The sequence below is a fragment of the Epinephelus lanceolatus genome, chromosome 7 (assembly GCF_041903045.1).
Source record: "Epinephelus lanceolatus isolate andai-2023 chromosome 7, ASM4190304v1, whole genome shotgun sequence".
NCBI classification, from domain to species: Eukaryota; Metazoa; Chordata; class Actinopteri; order Perciformes; family Serranidae; genus Epinephelus; species Epinephelus lanceolatus.
Window position 1 is genome coordinate 8,038,645 of NC_135740.1, and position 13,854 is coordinate 8,052,498.

Here is a 13,854-nt window from a genome sequence, read left to right on the forward strand (position 1 = left end):
AAGGTTTGGTTTGTTACAAACGGCACACATGTAGTTATGATACAGGATGCTTTTGTACATAAAAAATGCAGGATTTCATGCTTTAATACTTTCTGCAGATAGCAACAGCAAGTTATTTAGGTCACAACACAGTTATTTTATTCACCTCAACCCCAGAGTGGGATATATATGTATGTATATATATATATATATATATATATATATATATATATATATATACAGTATTTATATACTGTATAAACATACTGTATAAACACCATATACACAATACAAAACACAGTATAGCATATTATGTATAGCACACCTTTGTGCACATATTCACTTTTCCACCAGCTGTGCTGCAAATATCCCCTGCTGCTCATCGTTCTGTATCTTTTTTCAAAATATCTTGACCACAGTCCCATTTTCATAGTTATAATACCAATACCAAAATTAATTTCAGTGTTTAAGTAAATACTGAAAATGTCTTTTACTACTTTTGAGGGATCACAGCAGTCAGTGTAATAAGAATAACTTTACTAATTCCCGAAAAGAAAATTTCAAAGTCTGTAAGATCATCTATTTAACAAAGAATTATTAAGTCTGATGGCTGTGGGTATAAAAGAGAGTGTGTGTGAGAAATAAACTCAATCAACAATCAAGCTTTTTCTTTATTAAAATATATTAATAAATTTATTAATATGCTATACTATGTTTTGTATTGTGTATATTGTGTTTATACAGTATATACAGTACAGGCCAAAAGTTTGGACACACCTTCTCATTCAATGTGTTTTCTTTATTTTCATGACTATTTACATTGTAGATTCTCACTGAAGGCATCAAAACTATGAATGAACACATGTGGAGTTATGTACTTAACAAAAAAAGGTGAAATAACTGAAAACATGTTTTATATTCTAGTTTCTTCAAAATAGCCACCCTTTGCTCTGATTACTGCTTTGCACACTCTTGGCATTCTCTCCATGAGCTTCAAGAGGTAGTCACCTGAAATGGTTTCCACTTCACAGGTGTGCCTTATCAGGGTTAATTAGTGGAATTTCTTGCTTTATCAATGGGGTTGGGACCATCAGTTGTGTTGTGCAGAAGTCAGGTTAATACACAGCCGACAGCCCTATTGGACAACTGTTAAAATTCATATTATGGCAAGAACCAATCAGCTAACTAAAGAAAAACAAGTGGCCATCATTACTTTAAGAAATGAAGGTCAGTCAGTCTGGAAAATTGCAAAAACTTTAAATGTGTCCCCAAGTGGAGTCGCAAAAACCATCAAGCGCTACAACGAAACTGGCACACATGAGGACCGACCCAGGAAAGGAAGACCAAGAGTCACCTCTGCTTCTGAGGATAAGTTCATCCGAGTCACCAGCCTCAGAAATGGCAAGTTAACAGCAGCTCAGATCAGAGACCAGATGAATGCCACACAGAGTTCTAGCAGCAGACCCATCTCTAGAACAACTGTTAAGAGGAGACTGCGCCAATCAGGCCTTCATGGTCAAATAGCTGCTAGGAAACCACTGCTAAGGAGAGGCAACAAGCAGAAGAGATTTGTTTGGGCCAAGAAACACAAGGAATGGACATTAGACCAGTGGAAATCTGTGCTTTGGTCTGATGAGTCCAAATTTGAGATCTTTGGTTCCAACCGCCGTGTCTTTGTGAGACGCAGAAAAGGTGAACGGATGGATTCCACATGCCTGGATCCCACTGTGAAGCATGGAGGAGGAGGTGTGATGGTGTGGGGGTGTTTTGCTGGTGACACTGTTGGGGATTTATTCAAAATTGAAGGCACACTGAACCAGCATGGCTACCACAGCATCCTGCAGCGACATGCCATCCCATCCGGTTTGCGTTTAGTTGGACGATCATTTATTTTTCAACAGGACAATGACCCCAAACACACCTCCAGGCTGTGTAAGGGCTATTTGACCAAGAAGGAGAGTGATGGAGTGCTGCGGCAGATGACCTGGCCTCCACAGTCACCGGACCTGAACCCAATCGAGATGGTTTGGGGTGAGCTGGACCGCAGAGTGAAGGCAAAGGGGCCAACAAGTGCTAAACACCTCTGGGAACTCCTTCAAGACTGTTGGAAAACCATTTCAGGTGACTACCTCTTGAAGCTCATGGAGAGAATGCCAAGAGTGTGCAAAGCAGTAATCAGAGCAAAGGGTGGCTATTTTGAAGAAACTAGAATATAAAACATGTTTTCAGTTATTTCACCTTTTTTTGTTAAGTACATAACTCCACATGTGTTCATTCATAGTTTTGATGCCTTCAGTGAGAATCTACAATGTAAATAGTCATGAAAATAAAGAAAACGCATTGAATGAGAAGGTGTGTCCAAACTTTTGGCCTGTACTGTATATGTGTGTGTGTATATCTATATCTATCTATATATATATATATATATATATAGATATATATATATATATCCATCCCACTCTGGGGTTGAGGTGAATAAAAGAACTGTGTTGTGATCTAAATAACATGCTGTTGCTATCTGCAGAAAGTATTAAAGCATGAAATCCTGCATTTTTAATGTACGAAAACATCCTGTATCATAACTACATGTGTGCCGTTTGTAACAAACCAAACCTTGTGAAAATCAGTTGAAAATTCAGTGAGTTATTCTATTTTACTTGTGCATACAGCTCCTTCCTCAATAGAAGTGAATGCACTGTGGAGGCGAAGCGAGACCCATTCAAGATGGCGGCCGGCGAGGACGCGCTCAGGCAGTCGATGCGGCATCTATGTATATATGTCTATGTTTTCTTGGCCCTTGTTGTGTCTATTTCTCAAGTGTCCACTGCAAATCTACTAAATATACATAGTCTATGGGGAAGACACGAGAGAGACACGTCAAGAAGTGCAGTGTAGCCAATCAGAGGCAGAGTAGGGCGGGTTTTGCCAAGAAAAGCCAATAGGGAGGCAACAAGCAGAATAATCTGAAGGATTAGTATGTGATGTCATGTGGAAGTGTTTCCCTCGTCTACATGTCTCGATCTGACGCTGTCGTCAGTCACATTACTTAACCGGTACTTCTAATATCCTTACTTCATCCAGACATCCCCAGAAAAAAGTCTGCTGCACTTCAGAGCTTTTCCTGGGAAAAAGAGCTTGTAACTTTTGTGGACACTACCGCACTACTCAGTCAATTAATTAACTTTGCGACTGAAAAGCTGTTTGACTCAGGAAGTAGTGACGTTACCACCATGCTACTGAGAAATGCTGTTAAATTCGTATGGTACATCACTACGTGACTTTACTGCCCAACACTGCTACCTAGCAATCAAAATTGTAATTAAATAAATAAAGCACTATGTTAATTTTCTGTCATTATTTGTGGAGCAGTTTATTCTTTGACAGAGTAAGGTTATATCAAATCGGACGGTGCAAGACAGCTAATATGATAGCTTACTCTTTTTAGGATTCTCCAGCTCCCCATTCCCTTAGGGCCCCCTGACACACCAAGCTGAGGATGGTCTGTACCTCAGTGTCGGGCTGTTGGTGAGCGTCGGTTGCCCCAGTTGCCCCTGCAGTGTGTTTCTTCCCTTGTTGGTAGTTTTTTGGCTGATTCAGCACATGGAATCAGCGGCGGAGCTCGTCAATAAGAGGGATCCCCCTGATTAATTCAGCTCAGCTCAGTTATTTCCTCTCTCACAGGTGCAGAACATACGTGCTAGTTGGCTGTTGGCTGTAGTCTTTACGGTGTGTTAAAGTGCAACTTTTTGGTTGAGACACAGGCCACATGAAGCAATGCAGCGCCACTAGTTTTTCGATGTAGGCTTGGTGAGTCTGGTCCTTTAGAGCTCAGCACTGTGAAGATGGTTTGCTGTTGGTTTACGATGCTAATTCATGAGTCAAAGTTCATCCAAGTTGAACCATTTTTTTCCCCTGTATATATTATTCTTTAATTTAGGTTGCATTGCAATGAATGAATCTCACCTAAATGTCACTATATTCAATGATGGTGTGACCATGTCTTATGATGATGAAGATGATGATTGGTGATTAATTTTATTGTGCCATGATGGTTTAATTGCTCTCCATCTTCTTCAAAGTGTAATGTGTGGGGAAAAAAACAGTGATACTGAGGACATGACATAAATAGCAAACTGGTATTCGCCCAAAAAATGCATAGAAATCCAACAGTCCTATGTAAATGATAAAAAGTGGGACCAAAGTAAAGGTATCATGAAGACTGTAAAAATGAAAAGACAGAGAAAAGGCTAAATGTACAAATAGGACTGAAAGCACTGAAATCCGCTGAACCCAAATTTACATGCATGCAAACACACCCCAACCTACACATCCAGATTTCCTTCCTGCTTCTTGTGTTTGATGTTGAGTTGTTGTCTGTGTTGTTGCCAGGTCCAGACTGGCTGATTTCCTTAATAACTGCCAGCCATCTCCTCTGACGGCCAGCGGCTGTCTGAAAGACTCAGCAGGCCTGTGCCTCCGAGCCTACGCTGGACTCATCGGTACGGGATGCAGGGAGGAGGGAGGGGGAAAAGGGGGGAGAGAGGGGGGAAAAGGGGGGAGAGGAGGGAGGAGTTGGGAAAAGAGGTATGATGAGAATTACATGAAATAAAAGGCTGCATTTCACCTCCACCAGAACATAACTTCCAGGAGAGGAAGTTTTGGGTGAGTGCAGCTTTATCAGCGTAAACCGCCATATGAGTGTAACGCAGAGGCGATGTGCTAGTCTTTCAGATACACACACACAGGGACTCACATGTACTAACATGCACTCACAGTGGTGCTCTGCTGCAGAATGAATACAGGTCAAACACTGGAATGGATATTTGGTGTTATTTTTGGCATTGTTGGGGGTTCCCTTAAGCCTGGCAGCTTGTCCAGCCTATATGATTATGGGGGAATTTATATATCTATAATACTGTCCTAAGACTCTCTTAAACAGAGCTAATAATGTGCAAATCTCCAAAGAGAGTAATGGGGGGAGACAGAAAGTGTGTGAGCAAGGTGATCAGACAGAGCAGAAGTGGAGGAGCAGTAGCGGCAAGATAGAAAGTGAGGAGGCATGACAGCTGACAAGAAATGTGGATAGAGAGGCATTGAGTGGCTTTCTGCTCACTCTGACAATGATGGATGACTTTTCTATGAGCCTCATAGCTTTCTTAAAGGCACAACTTGCATAATCCACATATTTACAAAAGGGCAGCTGCCAGAGATAATCAAACGTGAGTGCCGTGCATTGTTTTCCTGAAGATAAAAAAAAACATATTAGTTGTATTTTGTTTCATTTGGCCCTCTATTGGAGTTAACATTTACATTTAACATTTGACCACAGAAGGCATAGACAGCGACCCACGTCTATCACTGATTATTAGGTGAATGCTGATTAATCGTGTAAAACATACTGTATATGCTTGAAACATATATTGTATCTTAAATAATGAGCTGGCCCGTGGCTTCTGTCCTCCAAGACAGTTTCCTACTCCAAACCAGGCTCCAGTTGTCTCTGAGTTTATTGTAAGAACAAGATGTTTTTCACTTTATAACAAGATATTTTAAGTAGGGATGCACCGATTTAGCAGCTGCACATCGGTATCTGCCAGTATTCTCCTTGTTGACTGCGATTTGCCTATCTACAAATGAGATGACATTCACTGATGGCAGTAGCCGATGTGTAAGCGTTGTGTCACATCAATTTTGTGCCGAATAAAAAGCAGGGCTTGAGACTAACACCATCGTGTTGTCCCGGGGACAATAGAAAATGTGTTTGGGAGGGACGGAGATCCTCCCCAGGACACCATTCAGATGAAAGGATTAGGGCTGTAGTCAACCACAGAAAATCTTGGTCGACTAAAGTCGCACATAATCTTCAACTAATTGATTAGTTGTGGGGGAAAAAAATCTGCACGTTATTTTTACTTCTGCGATGGTGTGTCTGTGTCACTCTGCAGTTACACCTCCAAAACACTAGTCGGCGGTGGAGGACTGTTAAGTGCTGTAAAGTTTAGTTGATTCAAAACACACATTAAATATGGCTTAATAGAGACAATTTCAAACACAAGTACGCAAATTGGCTTCACTATAAATCGCAGAACTGACAGACAAACACTTGTCTTTATCTGGACACATTTCCCCCACCAATACAACATGCTAACGTTATTAGCACAAGTCTATGGCATTTTACATTGTATAAATTAGCCTAGCAACTAGCGATCTTTTCCTCTTCTCATATAAAACCAGGGACAACAGCAACACTTAACAAAGGTAACGGCACATAATTTGGCTCCATTACAACTCACAAGGTTCACTGACAAAACAACTGTCACATTAAACACGTTTTCCAAACATGCTAATGTTATTAGCGGCAGCCTATGGCACAATACATTGTATAAATTAGCCTAGCAACGAGCGGAGATTTCCTCTGCTCATATGAAACCTGGATAAATCCTGAAGTATAAATCCCTGAAGGATAAATCACACATAAGACTTAAAATGCTATTTTAGTGGAGGCTTTACTGTCTTCACAATTTATTGTTTCTCATCTGTCAAATACAAGTAAATGCAAGCTTCGTTTCCACTGAGAGAAAAGGTGTCAGTAGCCTATATAGAAACTGACAGGAGGTCTGCGTCAAAGTGACCCTGAGGGTGGGCGAGTTCAACGTAGTGTAAACAAAGGAGGTGATTTGAAAACACCCCCATTTTCACAGGGAACTTAGCCTGACCCCCCCCCCCCCCCCCCCCCCCACCACCGCAGGAAAAAATGGATTAATCCTGGAAAGCTATTGATGTAGCACTTTTCTCCTTATGAAAGTAACATGGCGATTATTCGACCAATGAGAATTTGGTTGGACGAGAGCATATCGACCAAATAATCGACCAGTCGACCAGGAGACTACAGCCCTAGAAAGGATGCAGTAAACTCATTATCGATACGTCATGGGACGCACTCTATTGTTTCCCTGATAATGCTACATTGTGAACAACAGGAGAGCTAGTTAACTTTAGATGTTAGCAGCTGGAGGCCGGAACTAACAGCTGATGGAGGTTGCGTTACATTATGATACGTTCAAGCTCTCTTTGGTAAAAAAATCGTATTGGGCAAAGGTAAACTAAAATATTCTCATGATGTGGTCAAATGTAATCTCGTAATCTCTTGTTTACCTAGCACAAAATGGGGAATAAATAACATAAACAAAATGAAAAAACAAACAAACAACAACAAAAAAAAACCAACAACCCCAACAACATTGGTATCTGCCAAATTGTTATTTTAAACATAGGTATAGGTATCGGCCAGGAACTTCACAATCGGTGCATCGCTAATTTTCACGTTATTATGACATGCAAACTTATCACAAACTTTTGTTGTGATAACAATATACTGTTTATCTTGTTATAATGTGAAATTATGATCACTTATTATTATAACACAAAACCCTTTATGTTATAATGTGATTACTTATATTGTCTTAACTGAAACGTTCCACACCATAATGTGATCGTTTTTGTCTATATTGTTGATACGTGAAAATTATGTTAGAATGAGAAAACAATGGTGGAGAGGGAAAAATGTAGGAATATAGCTCTATCACACATTTATATTAGTTCTACATCATGCTTGGGTTGAGATATGGTGAAATTCTGCTGTTATTGTGCACGGTGAATGATATTGCAATAAGTATGGGTAAACTAAGAGGGATTTTAAATGCATTGGGCTGTACAGAAGGAAGAATGAGTCAGACCTTCTGGAGGTAGCATTATCTCTCCTTACTCAGCTGGAGGGGCACAGAAGGCTCCATGGACACAGACTATACCACTGGAGTACATTTCACGGGGTGTCCACCTCTGCCCAAGACCAACTTATCTCATTATAACTTGAAACGTTTCATGTTATAAGAATAAAAGGTATCATGTTGTGAAGGGAAAAGTTTTGTGTCATAACAATAAGTGATTATGTTTTAACATTAAAAGTTTCACATTTAAAGAGGACAAATAGTATATTGTTGCAACAGGAAAAGTTTTTTGTATAACTTGATGAGTTGTGTCATAATAATGTAAAAATATTTTAATATAACAAACTTTTCACATTATACTGTGATACTGGTCTGTTTTTCTGGCATGACAGCAACACACTGCTGTAGAAAAGACATCAGTGGTTCCATGAACAACCTTGTATCCTCAAATTGAGTCTAAGTATACATCTAATTTGCAACAGCAAAAACATTTTGAGAAAATGTAATGCTGTCTGGATTATGAGTATTACTTGAGTATTAGTAGAATATTCACTGAAAACACGTGTTCATAGATAAAGCAACATGTAACTGCTTTATGGTTATGTGTAAGTATTCAGAAGTTTGGTTAAGGTTTTGGTTTAATATAGAATAGGTTCCCTGTGCTTTTGTTGACTAAACAAGCAATTGCTCATCACAAACCGCAGCCTGTGGTGTTCTACACTAAAAAAAAAAAAAAAAAAAGGAGCAATAACATTTCCTGATACAACACAATGGGGAAAACCAATTAGTATGCATAGATATGTGTTCATGGAGACAAGGTTGGCCTGTAGGAAAAATGCATTCTTCAATCTAAAAAGCCATGGTATGCTTTGGCAAATGCCACATTGCCTCTAATAACATTTGTATGTGGGGCCAATGTGGGAAATAATGGGCTGAAAAATGGACTTTAAAAGGGACTGTCCACAGGTTTCATATTGGCCCCATGCCAACTGCCCACATGGGTGAATTAACTAAAGTGGTTATGCTAGGGCTATCTGGGTACATGGGCCCCATGCACAAATGTTGGTTGGGAAGCACAGGATGTGGTTAGCTTAGCACAGAGACAGAAACCATAGGGAAACAGTTAGCCTGGCTCTGTCTTAATTTTCAAAAAATCACCAACCAGCACCTCTGAAGCTCACTGATTAACACATTAGATTAAAGTGATAGTTCAGGTTTTTGGACATGAAGTTGTGTGAAACGCTGACCATCTGTAGCTCTGTTTACCTACAGCAGCCGACGACGGTGTGTCGTGAGCCTGAGCCGGTGTTCACGCTGTAGTAGTAGGTATATATAGGGCTAGTACATCTTTTTCCTCACTAATAATAGCCTGCTGGTTCTCTGTTGGAAACAGCCGATGAAGTTTTCGTTAGCCGTTGCTATCCTGCGCACCTGCACGGCGTGGTGATGAACTGTCTTATTGATTTCTGTTGCCGTGCTGTCTGGCACGGCGGAGTGATACTGGCCAGAAAATAGTCCCAACTGATAGCAAGGTCTGTTTTAAAATTATTGAAATAGTCTTACAAAACACATGCATACTTTTTTGTAGCTTAAAACCTTTTGGTTACGTGTCCCCCGTACATCTTGAGAACTACTTTTTCTCTGGTAAGCTACGGGCGATTTCTCAGAGCAGGAGGCTCGTTGAGAGTAGTGACACTGTCACATCAGAGCTACAGATGGTCAGCGTTTCACACAACTTGATGTCCAAAAACCTGAACTATCACTTTAAGGCTACTGTGTTCAATTCATTGAAAATGTAAATAAAAAAAAAATTTAAAAAAAAAAGACTGAAACCGGCTGTTTTTTGAAAATAGGTTTTTACGTACATCGTTTTTATGCACCCAACTCCTGCTAAAACCACACATTGTCCTTTTAACATGTCTGTTTGAGTATGAACTAAACAAATAGGGTCAATGTGTTAATCAGTGATCTTTAAAGTTGTTGGTAGGTCTGTTTTTGAACTTCAGACAGAGCCAAGCTAACTGTCTCCTCCTGCTTTAGTGTTTATGCTAAGCTAAGCTAACTGACCCTCAGCTCCAGCTCTGAATTTGATGCACAGACAACAGGGTGGAGTTGATTTTCTCATCTGCCCGTTGAAAAGAAAGCCAGTCAGTGTATTTCCCAAAATGTTGAACTGTATCTTAAAAGTGTAAAAGTAGAATTGTTTGGGAGTGTGTGTATGTCACACTCAGCTAAGGTGTTTGCTACCTCAGCTTCATCCAGGCATCAGCCTATTGTCAAAATTTGGGCTTTCTGCCTCTAAAAATTGCCAAGATGGCACTGAGCAGAAAAAACACCAACTCCAGGCTTCAAAATGTCCCTTCAGCTCCCCGAGGAAACGTCACAGAGTTGATATCATGTTTTTCTACAGGCTACGTTTCAGCTTTGTTTGAAGTAAAAGAACAATATTCTCTTTCTGTGCCCCGCCATAAAGCATTTTAGCTGATTTCCTCCCAAATTGCTCAAAGTAAAATACAGTGTAGAAGCCAGTAGAAGCTTCCAGGTTTTTTGGACATGGCCTCATTTGTTTCTAGCAATTGTGTTTACATCTCTGAATTACTGTGACAAAAATGAAGCACGTAGGTTCTTTGAATTGTCCAAAGCTAACATGTGCTTTGACCCTTCTGACCTGTAGGTACCATCATGACCCCAAACTACATCAGTAACAGCTCTGCAGATGTGTCGCTGTGGTGCAACTGTGAGGGCAGTGGCAACCAGTGGCAGGACTGTCTGAGACTGCAGCGCATGTTCACCCACAACACCTGCCTGCGTGAGTATACACTTTATGCACATTTACTGGTCTTATCATACACTATGTTTGGTCTGTACAGTCATTCACAAGAGTTGGACTAAGACAGATCTGATAAGTGTGATTTATTTATTTGTTGAATATTGGTCCTTCAAAGTGTGTGATTTAGTAATGATGTTTTAATCAGATTTCAGAGAGATTGATATTTTTTTTGTTTGCAATATAAGTTATATTTGCAGTTGATGTGTTGACATAAAACTTTACATACATTTTTTTTTCTCAGAGTCTCAAAGTCTAGCAGAAAAAGGAAACCTGTCTTGCTCAGGCTGAATAAATCCTGATTGCAGTCCAGACTGTTATCGTCAAAGCTGGGTTACCAGCTTGACAAAAACCTCTCTGATCCCCAGGGGCAACCATCCCCTTGGTTCATAGTGTGTCAGTTTGATTGTGGTAATTTGATTAATTGTAAACTGGGAGTATGCGCCACTGTAGCACAATATCACCTAAATCTGCACTTGATCAAATCACCACAAAATCATTTCAACACGACCTTGGGCCAGGTAGTATTTCAGGAGACTCTCTGAGACTCTATAGGCAAAATCTAATTAAAATGCCATGTGGATTGTACTATGTGCACTGCACTTGACGGATACCTATGTACACTAATTCACATAGAGTGGATGATGGTGGATTCAATAAGGGCCCTCTGCTCATTTTTATTATTGTTGTTTTTTTATAGTGAGGTTATTACAATGTCTGGTGAAAATCAGATGAAAAGGAGCCACGCTGTCCTGAGGAGGTGAAACTTGTATGTTGCAGATTAATCTAATTTAAGACAAACAGATAGTACAAAGTAATGTGATTAGAATGTCTTTTAGTCTGAAGCAACCAGTGTGGTGAGAAATAATGGACAAGACTGGCACATCTTCATTCTGTTGGTCAATGAATAAAAAGTAATTAGCTGAGATAGCTTGCTGTTCAAGGTGCCTAAAATGAATGGTTCAGTATTTTCAGAAATACTGTATGTACTACATCTGATAGAGTGTCTTAAAGGAAAACTCAACTTCTTTCTGTATATCAGTTACTCACCACATGTGACTTCAAATTTGTGAAGAAAACTTTGTTTCTCTTGCATGCCTCCACATTGAATGGAGAGTCCAAAAACAGGCGAGCATTCTCTATAAATTAACGTATCCTTATACAGTGGTTCCTATGATATCCTACTGACAAGCACACACAACAGTTCATATGACATCCTACAAATTAGCAGCCCACAAATGAAGTTACATTCTTAATGTAAAGGGAGTTGGGGCAAGTAAAGTTACTGTGGTTAGGATTAGGGAAAGAAACATGAGAACGTACCTTAAAATGACTCAAAGTTCACACGGTTCCGAACTCCGGTCTCCTGGGGAAAAACCTGTGGGTAAGTCTTGTGTTTTGTGACCCATCTTCCACCTCAACATACCTCAGAACAAGACCGCTTAGGACAGCTTCTTTCTTTACCCCCATCAGCACATTGGTCACTTGATTGCAGCCTTCTGAAATACAATAGAATTATGCACAAATTATTAGGTCATCATTATATGTGATATGTGCGAATTTTGGTGCATTACATTTTGTAGGAATACATACAGACAGTGCATGACAACAGCCTGCCTGGATTGATATAATCATAGTCCACGTTTAACAGAAGCAAAACTATATCATCCTTTAACAAACTCTCGCACAGCTCATGCAGTATAACCTAAATCTCATTTATCCAGTCGTATGTTCAGTACTTCCAAATGCCCCTGTATGCTGAGATGATTTATACTGTAATGTTTTAGCAAAAATGCATGTGTTTCGGAAGTACTAAGCACACGACTGAATGAATAGGACTTGGATCACACTTTTTTTCAATTTTTACCTTTTTTTGTAGTCTCTGTTCCCCACGGAGGCATGTGAGAAAAATGTAAAAAAAAAAATTAAGCTAACAGGTGGTGAGTAATTGATATACAAATGATCATGTTGTGGGTGGAGTAAGTACAGAGATTGAATCAGGACATGGTTAGCCTATCTTAGCATAAAGGCTGGGCGCAGGGGGAAACAGCTAGCCTGGTTCCGTCTCAAGTTCAATAATACACACAAATAGAGAACACCTTTAAAACTCACACATTTTCTACCTTGTTGATTTAATTTGTACACGAAATCATATTCAAAAATGCCAATTTGTGATTACAAAGGGAGTCATGTGCTCGAACTATTTTGTGGCAATAGTTAGGCACTGTGATAGTGCACAGCTTACCAGAGGCTTGTTGTCATTGTGAGGTTGCCAGGTTTGGTACCAGCGTGCCTGTACAAAGACCAAAACCTGTGCTCAGCTATTGTATCTGGCAACGCACACTGTAGCTGGAGACTGCACAGAAGTGCTGGGTAGATGATTAACTGTTGATTGTCAATGAAATGTTCCAAAACATTTTTTTCTGTCTGTGTTTGAGTATAGACTAGAAAAAGAGATAAATGTTAATCAGTGAGCTTTAAAGCTGTTGGTAGGTGTTTGTGTATGTGTGTGTTTTTAACTACGCAGAGCCAGGCTAGCTGTTTTCCCACACGTTTCAGATTTTATACTGAAACTAGCAACTACGCTAGCAACTTCCCAACTCCAGGTGCCAGATGTATAAACACTGAACATGCAAAAATATGTATATACATACATACATATATATATATATATGTACACAAGGTAGCTGAAATGGCTGTGGGTGATATCATGAGACTAAATAAAAGTGGAGAGACTGGTGACAAGGTTGGTTGCCAGTTTCACTGATTGCTTTACTTAGTTATTTATTTATTTATTTATTGCATGCTACATTCTTTAATAATTAAATTCTAAATTACATATGAGATGCATTGAGTGATATCACCTTTTATTTACATTCAAGCCATCTTCTTCCTGTTTATGATTGTTTAATTTGAATGATGTAGATAGATATTTTTATTGTCATTGCATATAAAAAACACAACAAAGTTTCGTTTGCAGCACCAAAAAATCAGCATAAAAAGGGCATAAGTTAAGGTAGTAAATAAATAAATAATGCATAGATAAAATAATGCACAGATAAAATAAAATAATGCACAGATATTGCACTTTTCGTCAGGTAAGTGTATGTGTGTTTTTATGAGAATAGTGTGTGTTTATGTTTGAGGAGAGAATCCACAGCTCTTGGAAAGAAGCTGTTTTTTAGTCTGTTGGTTCTGGCTCGGATGGTTCTCAGCCTGCATGATGGGAGAGTGCTGAACAGGGAATGTCCAGGGTGGCCTGCTTGTGGAGGCGGCTTGAGTTGGTGTCGCTCAGCTGCAGGAGTGGAGAGCCGACGATCC

The 13,854-nt window shown here is 39.6% G+C and overlaps 1 protein-coding gene across 1 annotated transcript in view; it reads left to right on the forward strand.

Annotated features, from left to right (window-relative positions):
* Positions 1-13,854, forward strand: part of gfra3 (GDNF family receptor alpha 3) — a 107,380-nt gene that overhangs the window by 59,390 nt on the left and 34,136 nt on the right. Inside the window, exons 5-6 of the mRNA XM_033632747.2 lie at positions 4,369-4,478; positions 10,381-10,515. Coding sequence (XP_033488638.1) covers positions 4,369-4,478; positions 10,381-10,515 — 245 coding nt within the window. The remainder of the gene's footprint in view (positions 1-4,368; positions 4,479-10,380; positions 10,516-13,854) is intronic.